This window comes from Amphiura filiformis, chromosome 11 (genome assembly GCF_039555335.1).
Source record: "Amphiura filiformis chromosome 11, Afil_fr2py, whole genome shotgun sequence".
In the NCBI taxonomy this organism is placed as follows: Eukaryota; Metazoa; Echinodermata; class Ophiuroidea; order Amphilepidida; family Amphiuridae; genus Amphiura; species Amphiura filiformis.
This window is the reverse complement of record NC_092638.1, coordinates 23,165,015-23,180,477: the sequence shown is the minus strand read 5'-3', so window position 1 is coordinate 23,180,477 and position 15,463 is coordinate 23,165,015. Positions and strand designations below refer to the sequence as shown.

Here is a 15,463-nt window from a genome sequence, read left to right as displayed (position 1 = left end):
TCATACCAATCATTTTGGCATCAGAATTCCTGTTAGTCTAATTACAGAAATGTTCAAATTATTAATAGAGACTATGACAAGTTTTCAGACCAACCTTCTTGCTCTTTGTTCTTGCACTTTGCCACCTGTTGTGCTAGTTTGAGTCTGTCTCCAGGAGGATATTCACACAGAAGGTCAAACCCTTCAAAGTACCTGCAAACAACAACAAACAAGTGGATTTGTAAATTTACGACAACGAAAAAAGAAAAGAAAAAAGAAACCCCATCCTACAGGCCCGAACCACATTATTTTAAAATAAAAATAAAAATTCCAGTACAAATGAATACTGGCCCAATTTTGGTAAAATTTCAGAAAACTTTTTTTTTCAAATGGTTCTGGTTCTGATTATTTAGTTCTGTAATTCATCTACCAAAGTGAATGGAAATGCTTTTATTGTCAAGTTTAGCACTAACATGGTTTAAAAAAATATTGCTAACCCACCCAACCCAACAGCCCAACTTTGAAGAGAACCTTCACCCATAGAATAGGCCAAGTTGTTGTTTTTTTAATAAATAGAGCCTCAATATGAGTATAAAGAACAAGTTAATGATCAGTATGGGTTGACAATATGAGGAAGCATTTTGACAATATGTGACACGATCTGGTCCATGAGGGCCAAAGGAGGCATTTTTGAAAATTGAGTTACTATGATTTTAACCTTATAAAAACATTAGGCTATTATATATTGAAAACACCAAAGGTCTAGCATACTTGGTTCTAAAGTTATGAAGTTTTGTGATGTCTATTTTCTTATGTATTTTATTGTTTTTTACTCCATATTTTTGCCTTTATCTCACTTTCATATTTGCCGCCTTTGGCCCCCATGGACCAGATCGCGTCACATATTTCTATGTCTTACAGTTTTTTCTTTGTTACAACCTGCTATGTACCATAAAAACTGAGCCAGGAGTTCTTGTGACCATTTAAGACTTCAGCAATAAAGTGCAGTTCTCCAACAGGTTATGTTTATTTTGGTTTAATTTATTAAGCCCCCTCAAACACAGAATATGACCTCTAACCCTCTTGATTGAAATTAAAAGACACTCTGCTTTTAAGAACAAAAAAAGTAGGTCAAACACTTACATCCATGCCAACTCTTCCGATATGTTGAGTTTATTGCACGCTATATGCTTCCATACTGGGTAACTCAGATGTGGAAATCCAGCTTTCCCTTTACTCTTGGCGTAAACTGCTATCTTTCGCAAATACTGTGTGTAAAGAAAAGATACAATACATGTACATTAAAGTAGGTAATTGGTGGATTTGATGTGCCTTGGCAATAAATGCTTGAGGTTTAGAGCTGGCTGTTTCCAAAAGGTCATTTTGATGACTTATGAGTAAGCAGTTGCAATGCCAGCACAAACAATACCTTTCTTCTTCTTTTTTTTTATTATTTTAGATAACTTTGAAAATAATATCAATACATGTATGACAGTGGGCCTAGCTTGCAAGCATGTAATAGCATGGTCCTAAATACAATTGTTATAATTTTTGTATTCTGGTGGACATTAATTGTTTCTGGTTTTAATGCTCTGCATGCTCGCCATACATTGTACAATGTATGCTTCAACATAAAGTTACATGTAATTTCTAAAAATATCAAGAGCTATCTCAAGAAACACTGAACCAAAATTGGGCTTGTTTGTACTCATTGTAATGCATTTTTCATGCTGATTCCAAATATGGTCATGAAAATGTACAAATGGCCATGTGTTTTGAGTTGGTAGATTTTTCGGTACCCAACATTTCCAATTTTTTCCCTCTTTGAAAATACACGCTTTTTGATACAAATATAATTGTTTAAAACTAAACCCATAAATAATAGAAAAGTATACATTTCCTGACAGGAAATTAAACAGGGAATCCAAAAATGATATTAGTTTTCCAGTAGAAAGATTGGTTAGGGAGGTAGTGGACTTTGAATAGCAACATTTTCCATAAAAATTGCTTGATCTTCAGTGAGATATATTTTTTACATGTTATACCCTATGCTGAAAAAGACATCATATTTGAGTTCCTTGGCTCAAGAGCATTAAAAAATGTATACTTTTATTATGATACCTGCTACAGGTTTCGCTGTGTGCAAACATATTTGAAACACACATTTGAGGCATTCCGAATAGGGATTTACACACAAACAGTGCAATTTAAGGTATTTTCTGTAATCAAGTGATTTGCACTAGAAATTCACTAAAGTTAAAGACAGAGTTATCTTTTTTAGTTTCTAAATAATTGTTCTTAAGTCTTTACAACATACATGTAAAACCAATTAAAAGAAGCAAATATATCAATATACCCCTATTTTTTTGAGATTTTTAGTTAAATTTACATATCCTCCATATTAAGGCTGGCATTTTCGGTCGGGTATTAAGTTTTTTATTTTTTCGGTTTTGTAGTGTCCCTGGACCTAGACCTAAATGCTAGTATCATTCATGTTTTACCTAAAAAAAAAAAAAAAAAAATTAAAAATAACAATTTTTTTTTTTTTTAAAGTTTTTATTTTTTCGGTTTTGTAGTGTCCCTGGACCTAGACCTAAATGCTAGAATCATTCATGGTTAAAAAAAAAAAAAATATAAAAAAAAATTTTCAAGATGTTTTGTATTTTTAATATGAAAATTGATAATTTGTATTCATGTCATAGTCTATTAATGATTTCAAAATGCATTGAATTTGAATGCATTTTGAAATCATTAATAGAGTATGACATGAATACAAAATTTTTTTTTTTTTTGAATTTCGGCACCAAAAATGCGGCGGTACTGGTACAAAATTACCCGAAAATGCCAGGCCTACTCCATATCAATCCTCGGCTCCACCCTGTCATGTTTTCACTCAAACCAAAATAACTTCAGAATGGTTTATGCTACATAAATTGTTATGGTACCAATACAAAGGTCTCATCAAAAGCTTTAAATTGATAGGTAATTTGTCTAGGTAGGTGACACCCTTGACTTAAAAATACTAAGAATTAGCACAAAAAATCTCGCACAAAAGTACTGCTCCACCGTACCCAGTATAAAACACATGGCCAAATATAAATTTGTGAAATTAAAAAAAATTGTTGGAACTTGTCGTCTGCAGTCAAGAGTTAAGCTCTCAATTAAAGGGGAAGTGACAGTCTTCACAGTAATCACATACAATGATCCTTCCAAATGCTCATGATGCAAAAGTATTCAAAAAAGGAGATCAAGCTCTAGACATCAAATAGTAGGAATTTGAACAGATCCAAAAAGCAGATTTAAGCAGATACACTCTGCAAGCACAACACTATCCTTTAAATCCTCATTCAGCATGAATGTCAATCCCTTTGTACAAGACCCTCCTGCCCCCTGAACTGTCCTCTATGTAAATAACTAAACATTCAACCTTGTGTCACGTAAGCCATCCATAAAGCAACCAAAAACCAGGCATGTAAGTAGTTGTTGAAAAAAAAACACCCTGAAACGGTGCGAGTAAGCTGAACGCTTGATTAGAGCACTACATGTATCTTTATAGCGAACGCTAGGGACTGGGAAAAAGGCGGTGACGGTATAACCCCTAAAATTTGTTGCTCTTTTTATGATGAAATATCATCATCCAATTCCGGAAATGTAAAAAAAATCAAAAAATAAAAACAATCCTTAAAAAAACTGAGAACTTACAAACTTACATCCCTGACAGACTTGCCAAGTAGGGTCAATAGGTCAGGAATTTTGTTTTTCAATGTTTTTTTTCTGGAAGATGGCCCTATAAAACCTAAACATGAACAATTATAAAAAAAATCAAACATGTTTTGATTTTTTTTTTAATAACTTCATTCATTAACCTTGTGTCACGCAAGCCATCCTTAAAATTAAAAAAAAAATAATAATAAAAAACCTCCACTGATTCCTGCTATTGTGGCTTTCTTGGGTTGACAAGGGTTGTGAAACCTGAACAAATCAGTGGATGATTCAATACCGGTACTTACATGTAGTGAGAGTTTTGGATGTGGTGGTACAGGCAATGCTCCAATATAGAACGGATCAACTTTTAACCATAATGACACCCCTCCACCGGTGCCTGCCATTGTGGTCATTTTCTGCAGATCAATGCACAATGAAATATATATTAAAATACATTTTGTATACACCGGTTCTGGAAAACTAAAAAAATAATAACACACTGGTAACAAAAGTTATGTATAGGGCAAGGAATATTACTACACTGGAATTTCAGCGACTCAAGAGAAGCTGTACTTTTTTTTTGTAATAAGAAAAGAGGTACCACTATAGAATGTACCTCATTTCCTAATATATAATGAACCACTTGTCTTGAATCACTGAAATTTCAGTGAAGTAATTGGATTCCTAGCCCCTTATAATACAAAACAAAACAAACTCATATTAAGGGGGTACTACACCCCTGCCCAATTTTGTGCCTATTTTTGCATTTTTCTCAAAAATTATAGCGCATTGGGGACAAGTAAGATATGTATATATTATAGTGGCAAGGACTACAACTACTGCACTGGAAATTTTATTTCAGCACAGACAACAGTTGTGGAGTTACAGTCAAAAATGAAGGAAAACCAATATTTGATCAATAAATCAATACCGTACTGGGGGCGTTACATTTTCCCAAGGGGGGGCGTTTATTTGAGGTCATTTTTAGCACGACAATTCCCGTTAAAATCATTAGGTAAGCTTAAAAGTCACGGCTCACGCCAAAATGATGAACTATGAACTTTTGACACTGACTTTTGGTTCACTTCCGGGTTGCTGATGCAGATTTTCGCCATTTATTGCTGCTATTATCAACCATGTGAGCAACTTGGTAAGCTTACTACACAAGATAGCATGGAAATATCTGCATTTTTTAAACATCTTGGTTGAAAAAAGTGGTGGGGGCGTTTATTTGAGAGGGGGCGACTATTTGACGAAATCTGTAACTAAGTTTGCTTTGAGTTGCTGAATTTTTAGTACAGTATTACCGTATTCGTCCGAGTATAGTCCCACGTTCGAGTATAGTCCCATCCCCATTTTTCGACAAATTCCAGAAATTGTAAGTTTTGGAGTGTCCCTGGACCTAGATGCTATACAATGTAGGATCATTCATGGTTGACCTAAAAAAAAATTTCAAGATGTTTTGTGTTTTGAATGCATTTTGAAATCATTAATAGAGTATGACATGAATACAAATTATCAATTTTCATATTAAAAACACAAATCTTGAAACTTTAAATTTTTTTTTTTTTTTAGGTCAACCATGAATGATCCTAGCATCACTCCAAAACCGAAAAAACCTTTTTTTTTTGGAAATTCGAGTATAATCCCATCCCCCAATTCTGAAAAATGTTCACTTAAAAAAACAGGTTGGACTATACTCGGACCAATACGGTAGTTGTAGTCCTTGTTGCCCCTATAATATACATATCATACATGTACTTCAATGTCACCAAGGTGCTATAATTTTTGAGAAAATGCAAAATGTAAAATAGGCACAAAATTGGCCAGGGGTAGTACCCCCTTAACCATAAAATCTAATAAAAACAGCAATCTCTCAACATGCGATATTCAAAATTCCCACGCCCAAAGGTTCTAGATCAATGGAACGCCATGGTTATTTGTGCTCATTTGTCGCCAGGCTTCATTAAATTATTGGGACGTCATTACTCTAGACAATTTCTGCCCGGGAATTTTGAATATCGCGTGTTGACAGATGGCTGTTTAAATTCGTTTTTATGGTTTAAAATATGATTGTGAGTTTGTTTCAAATAAAACCATGTGATTCGTGCTTGATAATTATTTTTCTAACATATTTAAGGCATAATGTTGTGATTGCCGGACACTTCTTTTTTTTTAAAGTGAAGAGGAGGACAACTGATCAAAATTGGTGCCACCGTGCTTGTAATTATAAAATAGAATATACTTGAAGTAAAAATGACAAAAAAAATACAGTACGGTACACTCAGACATCAAGACCATCCCGCCTAGAAGCAAGTTTTCTTATTCCTTATTAAAGATTGGTAGCGCATTCATGAGATGATTTCTATTGTGTAAATTTCTGTTCTGACAAACACACACTATTCAATTCTCTCTCACTTCAATGGACATGGAGAATTGAAATGATGGCCATCGAGGTCGCATCACTGAGGTCATGAACAGTGGCGTAACTAACAAATTTGGCGCCCCTACCCCCCCGAGAATATCTTAGACGCGGGCAGTGGCATATATAGCTAGGAGCTAAGGATACATAATGCCCCCCCCCATTCTTGAAACAATTGCGGGCGGACCAATAAGGCTATATACAATGTACACTATAATTTTGGTTCCTAGAAGTTGAATATCGGTCCTAAAATGTTCTTTCAATTGTTTCTGTGCTGAAATGCGCGCTTAGTGCGCAGAATCGATGCTGAATTGGTCAATTTGGCGCCCCCCCTAAGGGTAGCGGCCAGGGCATGTTGCCACCCTCTCCGTAGTTACGCCACTGGTCATGAAGAGATTACGTATTTGTATTGTTCTCAGAAAAAACCTGGGTTACATGGGCTCTAGCTGAAATACAGCAAAATAATGTAAGATAGTAAACAGCTACCGTACATGTAGGTAAGAGTATCTCGAGCTACAGGAAAATAGAGAAGGAATTTCAATTGTATGAACACAGCTTTGATCCAACCACAATCGTATAACATGTGCATTTCAAACGTCAACACCTTGGATACAATACTAACCAATACACCCATCGAATGTGTGTCATCAGCCCTCAGATCGGCACATACAGGCATAGAGTTCTGCATGATTTGTTTTGTTGACATTTTGTGTAATGTTTACATCCATGACAGTTCTAATACCATCAACAGACAACTCAAATACAAAGGATATATCAGTTGGCAATCTTAATGTTATGCAATCAAGTTTACAATACTATCACTCTTACAATGAGCAGAAAGTCACTGAGTCATGTAATTCAAGTACCAATATTGATTAACTTCAAGTGGCCTACTACAGTGACCAGATATAACCTTTCTGATTTTTATGTTATTTTGCAATAACAATTAACACCATGTTTTCCTTGATTTTGGTATGAAATTGAGCAAATAGAATTAATTGTCATGTCAATTTGGCGTTATTAGAGGCAACTAAAACTGATATGAGGTAAGTTTTATATGTTTGGAATCTGTAGTGCCTATTCTGAAGGAATTATTGTCATGTAAACAACCCATGGTGTACTGCTTTTCAGTACCCTGTTTTCCATGGGTGACTGTAGTCCTGAGTAGGAACCCATGGATTCGATCCATGTAACTACCAATCACTAGTGTGTTGTCATGGTTGGATTCACTTCCGTGTTACTCACGCACAGTCGCACACGCTGGCGTATGTATCTCGTAGTGTACAGGTACGCAAAAAAATCATCACGCTATATCAGGCTGCGTTCATTTAAAATTCCTACTACAAGTATTTCTTGGATTGGCTATAAAACTGTGAACGCTAGTGGCTCCGCAATAAACACATACGCGGTACAGAAGAAAAGTTAAATTACGAAAATCCGAAATAAAAATAACAAATTAAATATTTTGCAATTCTCTGCTTTGGAAGCGGGCGGGAAATAGGAAACTAAGTCTAAGAATTAATTGTGAAGGGTCTAAATTTTAAAGTTAATTTTTTATTAGTTCAGTGGTCTGAGCTGTTCGCCGGCGTGCACAAGCATACACACAGAAGTGATAAACAATCACGCCAATTGGCTGATCAACGGTCAATCATGTCTTCATGACAACAAGACGGTTGTTCAAAATATCCATTAGCAAATCTCGAGTCAACAAGACGGTTGTCACGGTACCCCCATTGGTTCGGCGGCGCGTAGAGGGGGAGGATACCTCGCCACTTTATGCAATCGCCGATCACCAGCGGGTAGGGACCACAGAAGTAATAAAAAATTAACTTACACAGTACAATATAAAAATCATGAAATATAAATAACAATGTCAATGAAAATTGAAATCCAAGTTTGCATGCCAAAATCAATCAGAATGGAAATTATTCATGAAGATTATGGCGATCCTGACTTTTAGACCACCCGAGCTATATAAGGTACAAATTGCAAATTTATCATATTAAACTTTCGCAACAAGGTTAAACATGTTTTCAACTGTACAAACATACCTTTTATTCCATCAAACAAGCTTTATTTTGTTCCAAAATTCATGTTTTTATAGCTATTTTTGACGTAAAAGAGCTGGTTACAAAACCGGTGATGCCAGCTCGAAGTTTTCCCGTAGCACAAGCGCTTGATGTACGCTCATTTTGATGGTAATTTACGCTCGCGTATCATGCATTTTCAAGCGCGCTTGACATCGCTTTTACTGCATGACGCAATTCTGCATTTATTCAAGATGGCGAATTTCTCGAAAAACGTCATGTATTTTACCCGAATTTCCCTCATTACTCAAAGCCCTGCCCTCTTTCACAATATTTTAGCTTCTTGGATATCATCGGAAACATAGATTAGTAATATTAGGTAGGTCACTGTATTTTTAAAGATTGTTTAGATGGTTTTTACAATGAAAAAATTGATGTTAAAGCTTCTTTTCAAAAATTGGTTTTAGCTTGTTAAAAAACGGGTAAAAAAATCGTTTTTAGCTTGTTGGATATTGTTGCTTAATAGTTTAAAGCTTGACTCCTTAGATGAAACTTTTAGTTTAAGCTTGTTAGAATATTAAACCTTGATGAAATAGTAATATTTGAGCCCTATATAGCGAGGGTGGTCTAAAAGTCAGGATCGCCAAGATTAATTATTTATATTAATTATAAGTAATTACACTTGAAAATATTTACACAGTAAATTATTATACCATTCAGTGGAAGCTGCAGCCTGAATGCAGAATCTTTTCGTTGAATTTTCTTGAATTTGCCACCTGCAGAACGACTCTCTTTTCTTGCACCTGTTTTGAAGTGTCAAAGTTCATGGACTTTTTCGGCGGTGTTTATTTCTTGATTAACTTTATTCTAATTGAATTACATATTACATTATTTTAAAACAGGTATAAGGTTTTAAAAATACATTTATATTATCATTCATGCAAAAACATAATGCAATGTTGAAATCTAGTCAGCAAGTTTTCTTTGAAATAAGAAATAATACTGGCCAGTGCATTTCCCAAAATAAACAAAGTGTTTCTAGAGCATTTGCAGCAAAGCTTGCAGACGATTTTTTTTTAAGAAGTCACTTTGGAGCAGTCGGAAAAAGACGTCAAATGATGGATAAAACACCTGTGTATCTCATTTTTGTGTATCTTACATTGCTCTTTTACAATGTTCGAGCTTTGGCAGTGAAAGGATCCGTTCCTCTTGATTCTCTTACGTTTGATAAGGTATTGAAAAATAAAAAACGAGCAAGTCGGACGCATGAATGCCGAATTCGACAGACATGACATGATATCAATAGACATCACCCTCTTATGCCTCATTATCATTTACCTACAGTTTCTGTCAAAGAACGACACATTTTGAGAGCTTGCATAGCGTAAATACGGAAGTGGGTTCTCTCCGCTAATATCGCTCATTAGGCTCATTCCATATCAAATCGCCAAAATTGCAAATAAAATGTAATTTTGTAAATGCTATCCTGACCTGACTAGCCCGAGCCGAGGTACTCACAGTTAGGTATGCCAGGCAAACACATTTGCTAGTCAGCCAAATTCGCCGAAAATGTCAATGCATTTTTACATAGAAATTTAAAACAACTGGCGAAGAAGGAAACCTACATAAATATGTTTTCTATACTTCACTTGACCCAAATATATGATTTTTTATGGTGATAAGACACTCGCTCATGGAATTTTAGAGGGATTTTGATAGCAGTTCCATTAAAAAACCTGTTATCATAATGAGACACAAGATCTAGAAACACCCCCGAAATGCCGTTTTGGGGAATTTTGCTAGCTGAATCTTTTTGTGATTGTTTGATGAAAGTCAATCTTTGACAAGATTATGTAACTTTGCTACGGAAAGTGCTATGAAAAAAGGGTTTTCAGTTTTGGCTTTGTTTACTCAAGGGCTTTAATTTGATATATAAAATGATGCAGTTTGATAGCAAATTTGAATTCACCTAGCATACCTACTCACAGTCACACCTCCGTCACTATGATTTCCACTGTCCTTCTCCGTACGAAGGTCTGAGACTCCTGAGCATATCCAGGGTACACTTGTTCGAGCATATTCTCTAACACGTAATGCTTTAGCATTACTGTTAGAGATGGCTACTATGTCATCCTTGTGCATAGTCCGGTTCATAAAATTGTACCGGGACTAAGGCTGGCATCAATGTCCGAAATAAGGAAAATCTGGAGGTTATCCCGAGGATAACTAAAGCATAAATTCTGCTTGTCCTCAATACATTTTGGTTGTCCCCATAATGTGTCATACTTTTGGAGGTAAAATATAGTGATTGTCGAGGGGATAAGTACATAGCGCAATATGGTTGTCCCCAGTGATTTTTGGACAAGAGGACAAGAGGATAAGTACTTATTTCGAACACTGGCTGGCATTTTCGGTCGGGTAAACGGGTACCCGCCGAGATTACATTACCCGGTAGGAAATACCTCCCGGGTACCAAATTCAAAAAAAAAAAAAAAAAAAATTTTTTTTAAAGTTTTTATTTTTTTCGGTTTTGTAGTGTCTTGACCTAGACCTAAATGTTAGGATCATTCATGGTTGACCTAAAAAAAAAAAAAAAAATTCAAGATATTTTGTTATTTTTAATATGAAAATTGATCATTTGTATTCATGTCATAGTCTATTAATGATTTCAAAATGCATTCAAATTCAATACATTTTGAAATCATTAATAGACTATGACATGAATACAAATTATCAATTTTCATATAAAAAATAACAAAATATCTTGAATTTTTTTTTTTTATTTTTTTTAGGTCAACCATGAATGATCCTGGCATTTAGGTCTAGGTCCAGAGACACTACAAAAGTCGAAAAAAATAAAAAACTTAAAAAAAGTTGTTGCAATTTCGGGTACCCGGTTACCCGCCCGAAAATTGCGGCGGGTACCCGGGTACAAAATTACCCGAAAATGCCAGGCCTAACCGGGACGTAAACATGCTTCATAGTTCACAAACACACTTCATAAGCGTGTCATTATAAGCTTTATTCTATTTCATGTATTACGTCGTACCTTTTTACATTTTCGATACTTACGATCCTAAAAATTGGAAGCAAATATAAGCTGATTTTTGTTGACTGCACAGCCGACGAAAAGATGGCAGAAATTTAAGCTCAACCTGTAGGGGCATTTGACGCAGGTAAATATTCATGAATAATGACTGGGAGGTCATAGGCTAACAGATTCTATAGATGAGAGTATCTTATTACCACGCGAGCTTACTTGACGTGACCTGACCTTAGATTGCTGCCCTCAGTCAGGCGGCGGATGACATGCATGATAGAGAGAGACGGCAAAACTGCTCAGCCAGTATTCACATGATGGCACTTTCCACACAAGTGCGATGAATTTCGCAGCTGCCGTGATCACTGGTACGCGCCATTCAATTTGCACACTGAGTGATCGGAGCCTAACCAACACGGCAAATTACGTCAGAGTGACTCTCATCCAGTAATAATCAAATTTTACAGTATTTAATTAATTTGAAGGTTATTTTTGTAGGGTTCATTAGGCCGTGTAAAATTAATATTTTGGTTCTCGTTTTTTTTTTTTTTAATTTCTGGGATTTGTCAGATTTTTTTTTTTTTATAGATTTTTCAATTTTTTAGACTTTGGAATGATTTATGAAATCTTCATACATATAAATAAGTTTATTAGAGAACAAGCATCACTTCCAAGTCTTTTTGTGGTACTCTAGGGGTTTATCCTCAGAATCTCACATTTGAAAAAAAAAAAAAAGGGGCCTCATCGTTCCTCGAGCACTGTTGGAGAAGACAGAAAACTACTGACAATGCTAATTTTACATTGGAAAAAAAAAAAAACAAAAAAAACACCTCCCTCCCTCATCAATTCATGAAAATCCTCTGGACGAGAACCAAAACATTAATTTTATACGGCCTTATCGAACCCCAACGGTTTCAGCTTGTATTAATATTTATTAACATAGGCCTAATTGTTTGTGATATTTTAAGCGTTTTTAAATTTCAAAATAATCCCATTCAATTACACGGCTGACAAAGCAAATTTACTGAATTTAGAGATTGCACGGCGTTCACCACCTGCATCTCTCTGACCTTTTACTTGAATTACTTCCTGACAAAATGGTGACGCTTAGCCGATCGCCGGAAAATATTGGAGCAATTTCTCCAGAAATAGTAATGAAATATTTACCTAAATGCACCTGAAATGACACATAGAACTGAGAATTACGTCAACAACTCGCATAGTAACAAATTGGTAGGTAAAGCTACGTTGGTCGTGCGTTTTAAGGTCGCCTCCTTTCGCGTTACATGGTGATTTTTGCTTTCGCGACATGATTTTACCTTTACAAATTCATATTTGCTGAAGTATACCCCCTATGGTAGTAAAAGTATACATTTTCTGAAAGGAAATTGCCCAAGGAATCCAAATATGCACTCAGAATTGACACTAGGTGTAAGATAAAAAGGTAACATTGACTGAAATGTGATTTTTTAAATATTTTTAGTCATTCAATGTTTTTTACAATAACATTTTCTGTGGTAACCCTATAGCAAAAATAATGCTATTTTCTTGCAGAGCACACTTAGGCCCTTACAACAATATAAAATTGCACGGGGTTCATGATTCACCCAAAATAAATATTTCCATCCCAATTTGGTGCAAAATTATAATCGGAAATTTAATCTTCTCACAGAGTCCATGTATGCAAGTGTCTTAAAATTGCCCATTATCACCCCCAAAAATCTATCTATTTATATCCTGCTATTGCACATTCCAACCTGCTTTTGTGGCAGCAAGAATCACTGAAACAAGTCATCATAATTTACTTTAAAAAAAACGTTAACATACCTGAAACAACCTGCATTTACCGAGTAATTAAATGTGTTGATGGGAATGCACCTTTTAAAAAGATGTACATGAAATTTATCTATGTCCCATGAAAACAGGCTTATTCTTTCAAACATACATACACAAATATTAGGATTTTAAGAACATAGATTATGTAAAAAGTATCTAAAGAGTGCAATTGCACACATTCCATCCACATAGTCCATGCAGGGTGTGTCCGATGGCATGTTTTGATACCAAAATATGATACACAGTCTTTAGGTATGATAGCATCAATTGGCTTTAGTAGTGATGTGGATTGCCTGAATGTTGCGCAGATAGTACTGTTTTAGTAGTATCCAGTAATGACCTTAGTTCCTGGAGGATACTGATCTAGAAGTCCAAATTCATCTTCATTTTCATGGATTTACTGATTTATTGAATGCAAAAAGGTCATTAGCATCATGCTGACATTAATTGACTTAAAATAAACAAAAAAGTGACAATGATTACTGGAAACTTATATATAGGCCCAACAGTTAACATTATTTGGCTTTTTAAAATAAAATAAACCAATGGGCATGAAATATTATTTTTAAAATAATTTTTCCTACCGATTTGCAAGTTTATAATTGTCACAAATTCACTATGTTATTATTATTTTCTTTATGATCACCCAGTTTGTCCATACTATACATTCATTTACCTACTTGTCAATCATAAAACAATAAAGTAGAATGTGTTAGCTTTCTTTGGGTACCAAATTTATAGCCATACACAAAGATTTGACAAAAATATTAACGTTTCTGCAAAAATAGTACTAAAAATGTCAATTTCCCATATAGTTTGTACAGGCGGCGCCGCCGGCGCCGGCGCCGCCTCCACCCCTGTACTTCAAGCTACAAAAAGGTATATCTTCACTTCTGGATGGACTATGGCAATGCCACTTTGCAGGAATATGACATAATAATACAGCTTTCAAATGAGACCACATGCATTGATCTAGCTTTTGTAATTATGAAAATATATGAGATTAACAGTTACTGCAGCTTGATACCAAAAAGCGTAACATCTCCACCCTTTTTGGGTGGCGAGTTTAAAACGTGTGACCCATTACGTAACGGTAAGCTTACGTAATTTGTTTACCGACCGATATTCCGGGCAAAGGAACACTAGCCACGAATGCGAGGGCATCCGTGAGCAAATTCGTGGCTAGTGTTTCTCGAGCAAGGGTACACATAAAATACCACTTCTCATAAATACCACTTCCTACCATTCCTCACGACGTCACGTGAAGATGAGACTTAAACAAAACATATTTGGTGCATGTTCGTAAATTTTGAGCACATTTGATAGGTATGTGAGCATTCCTTACCCAGCCCTCGAATTAAGGATCTGAAGGGGCACGGCAACTTTTTTAGGGCAAATTGATAATTGCCTTGGATTTTCATTGAAAAGGCGAGGCAGCACGGCAATTTGTAATATTTCAAAAGGGCATCATGGCAACTGTTTAAAATTTGAGAAGGGCACCAAGGCAATTTCTCAAAAGTGAAGAAAACTCACGATAGCAATCATGATAGATGATTTTAGTGCTCATCAAACATTGGTCTTCAAATTGAAGTTCGCAAGTATGCGGAAAGAATTGGGGAATTCCCTTTTATTTCAGCAAAAAAGCAAACTAAAACAGTAGGCCTACCAACTGACCAGCAGGGAAACTTTTATTTCAGTCTGTAGCTATATCGATTTGGATTAGGTTTATACTTGTGTGCAGGGTATACCAGAATTATTCTGTCCATTCTAACACCAAAGGTTAAGGTATTTTCCTTAAAAAATTGCAAAATATAAATATGCAAATTAGCTCATTATAATATGTAAATGTATCGGCATCTCCTGGACATCATCAGCTAGCACCACAAGCATTAAGCATAAAGTCATTTTAGTCTACTGATGAGCTTAATCATGTTCACAAATATGAATGTATACTACAAAACAGGTTTCCTTATTTGGTAAAATGTGCAAATTAGCTCATTGAAATATTTAGTGACTATGACTGAATGCACTAAAAATGTGTTTTTAATTCAATGATATAACACGTACGATAGATTTGAAGTTGTTTTACTCCGGGGCACTCCTATCTGAAATGGCAGGGTGTGCCTCGCCATGTTAAAAGTAGGGGGCATTCAGATCAAATGTACAATTACAAAAATATGGGGTCATTCAGTACACAACCTGAATAAAAATGGGGTCATTCGGTATGAAAATTTGAAAAAAGGATGGTCATTGGGGTAACAAAAAGTAAAATGGGAGTCAGTACAGGATTGCCAAAAGAGTATCATTAAGTACACTTAAATAAGTGCCAAACTGCGTAAAAACAACTTCGCCACCTTGGAAATGTGAAAAATCTCATTATGGAGGAGAACACAAATACCACCTAAATTTGGGAATTAAAAGGGGGGTCATTGGGTATAGCAGGAAATAGAAAAA

The 15,463-nt window shown here is 35.4% G+C and overlaps 2 protein-coding genes across 2 annotated transcripts in view; one reads left to right on the top strand and one right to left on the bottom strand.

Annotated features, from left to right (window-relative positions):
- The window catches only part of LOC140164578 (TBCC domain-containing protein 1-like), a 35,190-nt gene extending 26,219 nt beyond the window's left edge, over positions 1 to 8,971 (bottom strand). The window contains exons 1-4 of the mRNA XM_072187883.1: positions 8,847 to 8,971; positions 3,990 to 4,100; positions 1,123 to 1,247; positions 95 to 192 (exon numbers count right to left, since the gene is read on the bottom strand). Coding sequence (XP_072043984.1) covers positions 95 to 192; positions 1,123 to 1,247; positions 3,990 to 4,100; positions 8,847 to 8,849 — 337 coding nt within the window. The 5' untranslated portion in view covers positions 8,850 to 8,971. The remainder of the gene's footprint in view (positions 1 to 94; positions 193 to 1,122; positions 1,248 to 3,989; positions 4,101 to 8,846) is intronic.
- A 227-nt stretch (positions 8,972 to 9,198) lies between these two features.
- LOC140164577 (endoplasmic reticulum resident protein 29-like) overlaps positions 9,199 to 15,463 on the top strand; it is a 61,721-nt gene continuing 55,456 nt past the window's right edge. Inside the window, exon 1 of the mRNA XM_072187882.1 lies at positions 9,199 to 9,365. Within this exon, the coding sequence (XP_072043983.1) occupies positions 9,249 to 9,365 (117 nt within the window). The 5' untranslated portion in view covers positions 9,199 to 9,248. The remainder of the gene's footprint in view (positions 9,366 to 15,463) is intronic.